General features: G+C 36.4%; 1 protein-coding gene across 3 annotated transcripts in view; it reads right to left on the reverse strand.

Annotated features, from left to right (window-relative positions):
- Nucleotides 1-12,122, reverse strand: part of MXI1 (MAX interactor 1, dimerization protein) — a 75,248-nt gene that overhangs the window by 6,363 nt on the left and 56,763 nt on the right. For all 3 annotated transcript variants that reach the window (XM_058187171.1, XM_058187170.1, XM_058187172.1), the window contains exons 4-5: nt 2,927-3,041; nt 745-916 (exon numbers count right to left, since the gene is read on the reverse strand). In XM_058187171.1, coding sequence (XP_058043154.1) covers nt 745-916; nt 2,927-3,041 — 287 coding nt within the window. The remainder of the gene's footprint in view (nt 1-744; nt 917-2,926; nt 3,042-12,122) is intronic.

Below are 12,122 nucleotides of genomic sequence, written 5' to 3' on the forward strand. Positions count from 1 at the left end.
ACCTACCCACTCAAACAGATTTCTCAGTCTACATTAAGGAGTATTACTGCACACCAAGATAGATTTGCTGTTCGTATAATAAAACCTCTTTGAGTATTTGAAGTTTTAAAGTTCCACATTAAGGATTTGAAGAAGTAATGCAAAATAACAGAAGATTATAGAAGGAAATCATGGATCATTGGGATTGTTTGTGAAACAGGAAGGGTATTCTTTTGATTAACTGAGTTTTCTATTCTAGTAAAGCTTTAGCCTCTTCTGTTACAGTGTCATCTAGCTCTCTCAAAGGTATTCTGGATCTATGTAGTCCCAGAAGTATTTTAGGCCAAGAGAGAAGAATAGCTAAAGGCCCAAGAATCAGTTTATGAGTTGCTCAAAGTATTTAGAAATACTTTCTGAGCAGATTTTTAAAAAAATGTTTTTAAAGTGGCTAGAGCAGATGGCCTTGAAAAAATCTGTAAAAATGCAGTGGCATCTGGACCCAGGTAAGCCCAAATGTATGTTGCATTAAAAAAACCCGATCCCACATTCTTTTGGTTTATTGAGCATGGTATCTCAACACTCTCAGAGGATAACAAAAATTTCAAGGGGAAACACTAATATGCATTTAATTCCTGAATCGAACATTCATCTAAAAAGCAACAGCAATATGTCTTTCTCATAAATTGAATCAAAGAAATTGTACAGAGCAAAGAGAACTGAAAATTTTGTGTCTTTAACCAACTTATGGAGGGATCAAATACTGACCTCGCTCTGAATCAGAGCGATCTGAGGACATGGTTGATCCAGTGCTGTCCATTCGTATTCGCTCGATGTCCTGAGGGCTTTGCAACTGCTCCAATCGTCGCTTTAAGAACCTCTGCTCTCTTTCCAGGTTCTCAAGCTGATGCTGGCTTCTCCTGTCGGCTTCTTCAAGTTTCTGCCATGATAAAAGATTGTTTTTCATTGTCTGGATTTCCCCAGCACTTTTTCCATTTTGTTTACTAATATTCTCTTCAGATCTTATTCTGAGAGCTTTGTCAGAAGGTAACTGGTGATCTTTATGACCACAGAGAAAATTGGAAATATGTTTTGGCAAAGTTGGAGGATCACAGATGAAGAATATGAATGATATATCACAGAATAATGTGTTGCTGTGTAATTATGTGTGAGATATATGCCCTTAAATGGCATCCTTGCAAGTAAGGAAGAGTAATGTCCTTACTCCCTACAAAAACAAGCAGTTTGTTTCTCAGTCCAATTTTACGAGTAATGAAAAGGAGAGGATCAAGTAGAGCATGGCTAGTTCTTTTCCATCACTGCCCACTCTCCATTCAGTTAATTTAATAGGAAAAGGCATCACAAGTAAAGAAGCGTATGTACCTTCACCACTTAATTTATCAGCTATTTCTTTGAAGCAGTTCCCCATTTGACCAGTCATTTATGTAATCTACTGCAGACTCCTTTCATTACAGCTGGGAAATCTTACCAGGCCAATGCACAGGGTTTCTTGATGGCCAGCAAGTTGCATAACTCCAAGTCATCTCAGGCTAATACCATCCATTTAAGTAAGCAGGGTTTCCCTCCCTGCTAAGCTTGAGCTGTTCCAAAGTGTTTAAGCACATCCTGATCCCTGTGAGCCTGGCACTACTCTATTTTTTTTTTTAAAAAATCAGGAAAGGGTCAGAAACACTGTAGCCAGGGCACCTGCTGTGCTCTTTTTAAACTTTTTCTTTTTTGTTTGTTATTAGGTACTGTATTTATTTTCCAAATGCAGTTCCCATATAAGTGGAATGCAAAGAGAATATGTTGATTTAAATAATTAACACATGCTACTAATGACTCTTGGTCATTAATAGTTTTTTCCTGATGTATTTGGCCTGGTCATGGCACCTGGAGCTATGCAGAGAATGATCTGAATAACTGACTCTCTGGATGAGGCTCCATGTAGTTAGATTATATTACTTGACGTTTCACTAGTAGTAAGCATAACCTAAAATCTGGAACATTGTTTCTTTAACATGGTCTTTCCAAAGTTCATGCCCTCTAATTAAACTGAGGACAGTAACATTAGTAGATTGAAAAAAGATGGTACAGTACGGTTGCTAGTCAATTAATAATATTTTCAGCAAATCTACCAATCATTAAGGTACAATAGAACTCTTGCATAGTATATTTTATATGATTTTAGACACATACTTAGCATTTTGCTTTTATTATTGTTTCACAATGGTACTGTACAATATATCTGGGATTAACAGTTTCTGAATAATGCTATTGCTATCATAACTTTTGTATTTTAAAAAAATAATCTATGATCATAAAGTCATGAATAACATCAATGAAAAACGTAACACTTCAGATCCTGGTATGTATTTGTCAGATGCCCAAATACAGTTTAGGAAAGAAACAGAGAAATAAGACTTCATTTAACTTAGGAATTATCTTGATAGTTGTGCCATAAAATTTGAGCATTCAAACATTGATACGTCTATCTATTGAAAAGTTATTTCAATAAACAATATTGAACTTCAAGAAAATACTTTGTTAGATGAAGCCCAATGACAATTTATACTATCAATGATACAATATGATTCCTGTTAACATTTCTTAATTGTATTTTGTGGAACTGTACTAGTCTGGAATTTTAAATAATTTGTTGACCTTTAAAAGATGGTATTTAAGCAATTACATGGTGAACGTTAAATCAATGATTTCTATACCAGACTTCAGATTTCTATCATTTCTATACCAGACTTTCTTATAGAACAAACAAATTGTGCAAATATACTAAGAAAAATAACGCCACAAAAATGCTGGGACATGCTTTTAAAGACACTATATCAACGTCATGTATGAACCCTCTGAGGAAGACAATAATCTTATCTGCAATTATGGCTCGTGGGCTAATTGAAACATTATTATAAATAGAAATTGATGCTCCTCTTACCTTAATGTGTGCTTTGGCTTTGTTAAGCAGCCCAAGGGTTGTGTGTCTGGTACAGTCAGGTCCTAATGGTATCAGAACTTTTAAGCGCTCTAGACATAGGCGGAGGTGGGCTCGTCTGGGAGGAAAAGGTGCAGAGATACATTATGAACTGAAACTCGCCTTCTTCAAATAGCTTCCTAAATAATATCACACGGACTTCTACTGTAAAAGGTGGAAACACTTTGAGGTTGGTGTTCTAACAAGCATAGCTGGTGAGTCAGTTAATAACTGACAGGTATCTGGAAAAAATTGTAGCATATTGAATTATTTCATCATTGGTATTCACATCATTCATCTTAACTGGCAATTTCTGATAGTTCCATATTACTCCAGTGGACACTACAATGCTTAAAGAAAAATAAATTTTGCCTATCATGCATTCCTTTTTTTAAATTTATTTTGCACTGCAAATTAAAATGGTTGGCAATCTCGGTTCCACTTTGTTCTCACTCACATATTGTGCTTGAACTCCTCATAATTACTTTAACCAAAAAAGGGAAGGCTGCAACAACTTGCCACACCACATTTTCAATACTTTTCCTAAATTGATACTCCCCAGAATAATTTGGACTAGAATTCCCACTTCCACCACCCATCTTTGCCAATGAATCTGGGGGTTAACAAATTTGAGCAAAGCTGCTGCATCTTTTTATGCTTTCTTCATTTCTAACCATACAGAGAAAGAACTGTGATGTAATTAAAACACTTCAGCAAGATGAGTGTAAAACAATTGTTAAATTATTTGGCTTCTGTTTTATTTATTTAGGCTATTCCATGCATAGGACTATGCAACTACCTGAAAACATTAATATGACTGCTAGCAATCCCACCACCACCACACACACACATTTCCAAAATCCCAGCTGCCCAACTAATTCATGCTCAGCTGCATCTTTGTGCCCCCATATTTGGAGCTGATAATTAGGATATGATGTGTCTCTGAATTGATAGCTACAGTTTTTACATGTTAACCATAGTTAGAGGACAGAATGATCTGTCATTTAATTGGTTCATGTAATTTGGTGTGAGAAGCAAATACAAAAACAAGATTCTTGTGTTTCAACACATAAACATAGAAGAAAGGGGATTCTTTTGCATGTTGCAGAGAACCATCCATAAAATACATTGTTCTAGATTGACTAAGAAAATAATATACTTAATTAGAGACATCCATACAAATAAAGCAACAGATTTGCCCCATATATTCGGAGAATATTAACCTGCCAGCTTCCTACAATTACATTTGAATCACGGTCCTGAATCAAAGGAACATCCTCTTTCATTGTAAATGTGATTATTTGTGCTAGTTAAGCAAGAGATGGCCATTATATAAAACTGTTGCAAGAATTTCTATTATTTCCAACTTTAATTCTTGGTCATAGTAGTAAAGAAACCTAAACACGCAAGAATTTTTAAAAAGTGAGTATAGGCCTGCCCTATTTTCTCTACATCCTCTCACTAACTTGCAACATCCAGTTATTGTTTTAGAGAGCCAGTAGAAGATGTTTCCTATTAGAAATAACAAGGAGTCTGGATATTGTATGTTAATATTATCATGCAGTGAGTAAAAGGCATACATTAACTGTAGACTGGCTTTTCAATGTGCATATAAATTATGTTAATTCTGTGTGTCATATGCCCATATCTCAGAATTAATTTCCACTAGTGGTTTCTTTGCTTTGATCATCAGCTGACACATTGAATCAGGTCCTGACGATAACTGAGCAGAAATGAAAACTTCCCCGTATCCATATCACAAAAATCCAAAACACAATTTCAGATTAGAAGTTTAATGCATTCTTCATATGGAAAATAAAGTGAGTTTGAACTCTTAATATAGGAAGGGAAATATGACTTTACACATATAATTCAGTGTGTCTCAGCCTAAACTACCTCACAGGGTTACTATCATTAAAAAATGAGGATGAAGTAATGGGTTGCTTTAAGCTGCTTTGAGCCCCTAAAGAAAGGCAGCATATACATTTAATAAAAGAGTAAATAAACTAACGTTTGGTAGAATAAATCTCCCATGACTAGAATATAGCAACTGAAAAATATCATTTGCTTTAAAGGAGAATAAACAAAAAAAAGGGAAGAGTTCTACAAAGTGTTTAAAAATATACACAGCTGTTCAAAAATCTAGGAATGAATTTTGTAATATTGTTTGAATCCTTTTTATTAAATAATATTGTAATAGGTTCTATTACAATATTACAACTAATAGAAATTGCAAGAGAGATTTCTCAAATGCAAATTGCAGATTTTTCAAACTGGTATGAAAACATAAAGATGGAATACCTGAATAATCCTAACTGTGGGCTCTGTGTTCAGTTCAGGACTTTCCTGGCATATCCTGGTCACAAATATCTTATTTAGGGAGAGGCAATATTCACACACAGAAGGTGAAGAAAGGTACAAAAGAATATTCTGGACTAGGCTTAAATAAAAGGGAAGACTTAATCAGCAAAGAGGATGGATCACAAAGCTTGGGGGAAAGTGACTACATAATTCAGAAGTTCTTTATACAAACACACACACTCCCGCATACAGCAAAGTGCAGACAAATGCACATTTTGAACTTCATAAAAGTGGATTTTAATATGTAAAGTCAGATGTTTAATGTTAAATAATTTCCTATAGCAGAAGAAACAAAAAAGAAAATGAACCAAAGTTGGGAAGTGAGATGTTTCCCAAATAAGAGGTACTAAAAATTGTTATTCCAGCAAGAGAGAAAACAACTGGCAAAAATCTAGTGACATTGCACAAACCTTTGTGATGTTCTGCCAATAACATTAAATGGCTCTCTTACCATTGAACAAGTCACCAGTAAAGAACCCATACTGTTAGCTTGGAATTCCAAATATGATATCAGATAGACTAAAGCGATATCAGATAGACTAAAGCTTAAAATCATCTAAGTTGGGTAAAGGATATTAAGAATAACGAAGGTTTTTTTTTCAGATTGTCTTTTTTTTAAGGAATAGAAAAAGTTACCACTTGCACAATAAAGACAGCAAAATACTAAGACACAAATAAAAATAATTCAATTTCTATTTTCAGTCCTAGTGAGATTTGTGTTCTACCATAAAGTTGAATATAGCAAAATGAAGAGATTGCTTTGAATTTCAGTGAAACTAAGAATGACGTGATCAGGGAAATACCTGTTTGAATCCCTGTAGAGTTCAAATCCCTAAAATTATATTGTTCAAGAACAAATGTTACCAAACTAAGATCATCTAGTTTTCTGATTCAGTATTTTCCCCCCTATAAACTATATAGTTTATAGGAAAATATATATTTTCATTTCAACCAAATGTTTGGCAAAATACTTGATGACATTCCAGAATGGGCTGGATGGCTCAAACATCTTAACTAAAATACTCAGATAACCTGTCAAAATAGAGAAAGTAAAAGTGACACCCCAAGAATCAATAAGTTAATAGCTTGGATAACAAGATAGATGAAATGCGTGTTCAAATTTAAAGATGACAGAACAATAAAAGGTAGAAAAATCATTCAAAATGATTTAGATAATTAAGAAATAGGCTGAAAATAAAATAATGAAAATTAGTTGGAAAAAATGAAAAGTCCTTAGAAAAAAGTGATTAAATGTATACGTAGGCCATATAAAAATGAGGGTAGCAACCAGGCATCTGATCTGGGTTTAGGAGCCTACTGGCAACAAATGCATTGACTTTGAAATATATTTTATCCAACAAAATTGAGTTTGGCTTCCAAGCAGTCTGGCTGCTACATTCTGCACCAATTCATCTTCAGAGGCAGCTTCATATGAAATGTGTTAGAGATAATAAAGGTCATATCTCTTAACAGAAACAGATCTTTGTAACTATCATACAACCAAGTTAATAACCACTGATATCTCAACTATGTTCACATGCAAGTTAGAAATGAAAATGTGCCAAAATGAGAGGAAAACAAATTCACTCCCAATTTATGTTAATTGATGCATTCTTGTACTGGATCTCTGCAGCGTAAGAAATTTTAGATACTATGCTCCTTTTCATTTCTGTTTTTCATGTAAAAAAACTCCTGAAACAATACAGCCAAATGCTCACATTGCAAATAGGGAAGCCCAGGTTCAGTCAGTCTAAAAGCCTATCTGGTTAAGAAGCCTGCAAAATAATGTGACTTTAGCCTTCTATGCAAATCAAATTACTGCATCAAGACACACAAACAAGAGCAGGTCACACAGCCTCCTCATAAAATGTTTCTTAAACCAGTTACACAATCCGTCTCCATCTGACATTTGTCACATCTTCTAAAAGCAACTAATGTAAAACCTTAGGTTAAAATAATACCCTTCCTCAGTATTGCAATACTGAGATTCCATAATGAACTGGAGAACATATAAACTGAAATTCATTTTGATTTCAGTGAGGGGATTTGCTTTTTAACTGACAATTAATGAAAGTATTTAATACACTTTTAACCAGATGCATGGTACTTCAGAGTAAGGGCAAAGGCTTAATCCTTCTCTTGAAGAATTTACTATACAAATTTCTATTTCAACCCTGAGGAGGAAAAGACAGGGGAAAATAGCTCCATTCCGAGTGTGGACTATTATCCTTGGGATTCATTCCGGTGTCAGCTAATCCAGATGTTCCACGCTGATCTACCTAAAGTTTAAAACTATTCCTTCCTTCAGCTTTCTTCCTTCCATCTTCTGAAGAATTCTCCCCAGGACTCATTCACAAACTACAGCTGAAACTGAATCCTCCAAATCAATAACACAAAATGATGTCAGTCTCTGTTTATGTTCCTAAAAGCCTTCATCGGTCTTGTCCACAGACAAAGGAGGGGAATATGAGAGCTCCATCTACCCAAATGAAGGCTGAAAAATTAATCTGGCTCCTTCACTTACATGTGGCATTTAACAACTGCTATTGTTAATAAACTGAAGAGTTTGGGGGGAGGGGACAAGAATTGTAATGACAAGCAAGGATGATTAAGAGTTTTAGGGTCAGAGGCTTGGTAGCTGATTGTCAGAAAAAAGGCAATACTACAAAGGAGACCAGCTTATCAGTATTTCCATTCTAAATGTCCCTCTATTATAAAAGGGTCATTAGTCATTAAAAAAACCCCAAAACCTTTGGCAAACAACACTTTATGGTATATTAAAGACTACTAAATTATCATATACCTTTTTGTTGATGTTGGGACATTTCATTAGATGCTCAGGAATATCTTTATATAATTTTTAAATGTAACTTTTTTAAAAAGGAAAATTCTATTAAAACTGTAACTTGATTATTTTTCTGAACCGAAGAGATTCAGGCCATTTAATCCATATTGCTGTGAAGAAAGCCTCTTCTCATGTAACACATTTAAATTGATCTGAAAACTAGTGACCTCAATAAATCATACAGTTGCAAGCCAACATACCGGATAAGGATCCTTACTCAACACAGAAATCCGCATTACAGCATCCTGACAGATGGATGGATGTCCAGCTTCTGCTTCAATGTCCAATAAAGGAGAAATTACTACCTCTCCTGATGACAGGTCCCACCATCCAACTCCTTTCCTTTAGGTAGATTTCCCTAACATTTAACTGGAATCTGCTTTCCTAAAATAATCATTCCATGTTTTGCATTCCAGGATGTTGTGGTCCACCAGCAGCCTACGGAGCTGGTAATGGAGTTGGACAGCGATGAGGCTGAGGTGAGGGCAGGGCCATCAGGAAGTGAGGTGAGGACTCCAGAGCCTCCAGAAACTTGATAATAGTGAGGCAGAGGAACAGGAGGAGCCTGTTCATAATGCACGCATGAGAAGAGCTGCAGAAGGCAAGAGCAGCTCAAGCAAAAAGGACAACTCGGGAGTAGGGCAAAGAGATGATTGGCCCCTCCCATGATGCTTAAAACAGACCAGCAACGGCGTTTGGGCTTTGCCGGAAAACAACGTTGGTAGCTTCGTCTTCTGCTTCGTCTACGTCTTGCATTTATTTTTGTGACTTCTGAAGGCTGGCCAAGAAAGGCCTTTGGCAGTTTGCCTAATTGGACCAAGATTTGCAATAGGACTGAGGAATTTGTGCTGGGACGAATTTGTTTTAATTTAGTTGAACTACGCTGGGAATGAAGTAATTCTCAGCTGTTCAAATAAAGTTTGTTTGTTTGTTTTCACGGACTGAGTTTCCTACTACCTACTTGGGCCTGGATCACAACACAGGATGACCAAATCAGACTATGGATCTTCTTTATGAACACTCTTTTAGGTACCATGTTTTCTTGCGGTCTTCTCTTCTTAAAGCTAAATATATCAAGTTCCCTCAGTTTCTCCTCTTAATAATTAGTTTTTAACTGATCATCCATGTTGCTCTTCTTTGAATCTGTTCCACTTTCTCTTTCCTTTTGAATCAGTGTGAATAAATGCATATGGGTCCTCCAAGTGGGATTTGACCAATACAGAAAAAAAGCAACATGATTGGTTTGCATGATTTGGAAATTACACTTCAATTGCTACTGCTGTAATATTCACATCACATTGCTGGCTCATAGTTAGATCAAATACTTTTCCAAGACTTTTTTTGGCGGAGCTAAAGCAGGTCTCGCTACTTTAGTAGACTAAGGAAGATACTCAGAGATGATTCACACCCTGGTCACTGTCTCTTCGCACTTCTACCATTGGGCAGAAGACATCGAAGCATAGCCAGCCGAACAAATAGGTTTAAAAATAGTTCTCTTAAACACAAACACAATCACTCGGCACACATGCGGAAACTTATGACTACGTTTTTCTTTCTTTCTTTCTTTTTCCCCTAATTGCTTGCATAGGAATTATTCTTTATACTACTTATATTGTTTGTATTTTTTGTCATGGATTGCACCAGTGAGGCTAAAACTAATTTCGTTGTATACGTGATATACAATGACAATAAAGGCTATACTATGGTGACAGAGAACAGCAGCTTTGAAATTTGCTCTCCTTTTTGTTCTCTATTTTTACTATTTTTTAAAATACTCTTTTTACTTTTAAATCAATTTTTAACTTTTAAGTTTAAAAAGTCTTAATTTCACCATTTGAGAGATTTAGCTTTTACTCCAGCTTTTTACTTCAGCTAGTAAAGCATTTAGTAAATGAGAGGAAAGTTTTTTCTACTAAACAAACAAAACCAGCTAAACATGGCTGCGACAACACCTAGACAACCCAAGATAAAAGACTTTTTTCAGATAAAAGACACTGCAAGCAAGTCTCCTTTTCTCTTTTCTTTCTCCCTTGCGACCCCGGCAAACAAACCTAGCCCCCTTCTGGATTGGGAAGAGGACAACTGCTTCTCTGTGGAGGAGGGAGTTGCAATTCCAATAGGAGTTGGAGGGCAGAATAAGAATAATATTAGGAACAATTTTAAAGGAGACTTGGATTTGGTTGCTAAGAATTGCCTACTAACAGCACAAACAGTCTCTGCTATATTTGACCAGCTCCTGGAAGCAAATGCAGGGATTAAAGAATTAAAGTCTCTAATGAGAAAACACATCAATAAGCTAGTTGAAGTAGTAAACAGCAAAGCTCACATTCCAAAGCTTACCCATGATATTCGGCCAGCCTGTGTGGACTGGGGGTCTCAGGGCAAAGAGGATGCGGTGGAGAGGCTGGTCTTGCAGAGAGAAAGGATCCTACTCCAAATTGCTAACACTTCTCTGAACAGGGGCCGGTGGTATAACAGGAGAGTGGTTTTGATCTCTCTATCCCAACTCTTACGCTCTAGGGTATACTCGAAGGAGCTAATAGATATCTTGGCTCCCCAACAGACAAGGCTGCAAAAGAATATTGCTAACCTTTAGACAGATTGTTCTGCTTGAGGCCTCACTAAAGAAACTCTGACAAGTATTCGTATTTTCTAGCTGTTAAATTTGGATATAAAGAGTTCGAGTTAATACTGGTAAAAATCTGCATTGTAACCACAGTCTATAGTAGTATTACTAGGATATTTTAATGCTAGGTTGGGCCCCTCTTTGTATGAGTTTGCCCAGAAGAAGGGAGTTCCAGGGGAGTTTTTTGATAACCATCCTCATTGGCGCTCAAGAGATTGCAAAAGTAGTGCTGCTGGCCTGCTCCTAGTCTCCTTAATCTTTAAGGGTAATCTCCAAATTCTGGGCAGTAAGGATAAGAATTACTCATATCTTTACACATATACTCAGCCCATTCAAGCAGTGTACTGGAGTCACGGTACACTTTAACAATGAGAATGATCATCAGCCTGTAAGCGTGACATTGCGAGGCCACTCAGGTTTAAGACCATATAACATGGCTGACAGATGTCTCACAAAAAATGTAGAGGTGACCCAAAATAAAAGGTTAATTTGAGCCAAAGTTGATACCAAGGCAATACCAGACTGACTAAAAATGCTACCAACTGGGTTAGAACAATCCAGTCATCTATTACTGGCTGGCTGTCAGCCTTCAATGCTTTCTCTAATCTCTGTAATACCCTGAAGAAATACCTAACAACTAAACCTGCTACAAAAAGTGCTCAAGTGGGTAGACCCCGTTGGTTTGATTCTGAATGCCAGCAGCTGAAAAAGAAATTGAAGGCAGCCATGAGGCTCACCCAGAGGAATCCTACTGCTCATATACAAGCTGAGATGCTGCATACAAGAAGGGAATATTAAATAAATTATAAAATTAAATTAAAAAAGTTTTGCCATTTCAATCTGGTCAGAACTCGAGTTGGCTGCCAAAAGTTATAACTCAGTAATATTTTGGCACTCTGTAGTAGGTGTCCCAAAGGAATGGAGATTTGCCTTTGATATACCAATCTCTGCTGAGGACTGGGAGAATTATTATCAGTGTTTGTTTGCTTCCACGGAACCTGAAGAGAAACTGTCTTTAAACAGTGATTTAGTAAACCCTATAACTCCCCCCCTTGGCCATCAGTCTCGGAAACGGAGATACAACCCATCATTAAAAGCTTAAAGAGCACTAAAGCCCCAGGTGAGAATTTTTTACCAGCAGAATTATTTAAGAAATTCCCCAACTGGTGGGTTCCCGTATTGGCAGGTCTTTTTACACATATAAATAACACCCGCCATATACTAGCTGGGTATATGGCAATAGTTGTCTCCGAATATATAAAAGGAAACAAAAATGATCCTAGTAATTATGGGCCCATCAGTCTGATTGACATTGCAGCAAATATATA

The sequence above is a fragment of the Ahaetulla prasina genome, chromosome 6 (genome assembly GCF_028640845.1).
Source record: "Ahaetulla prasina isolate Xishuangbanna chromosome 6, ASM2864084v1, whole genome shotgun sequence".
NCBI classification, from domain to species: domain Eukaryota; kingdom Metazoa; phylum Chordata; class Lepidosauria; order Squamata; family Colubridae; genus Ahaetulla; species Ahaetulla prasina.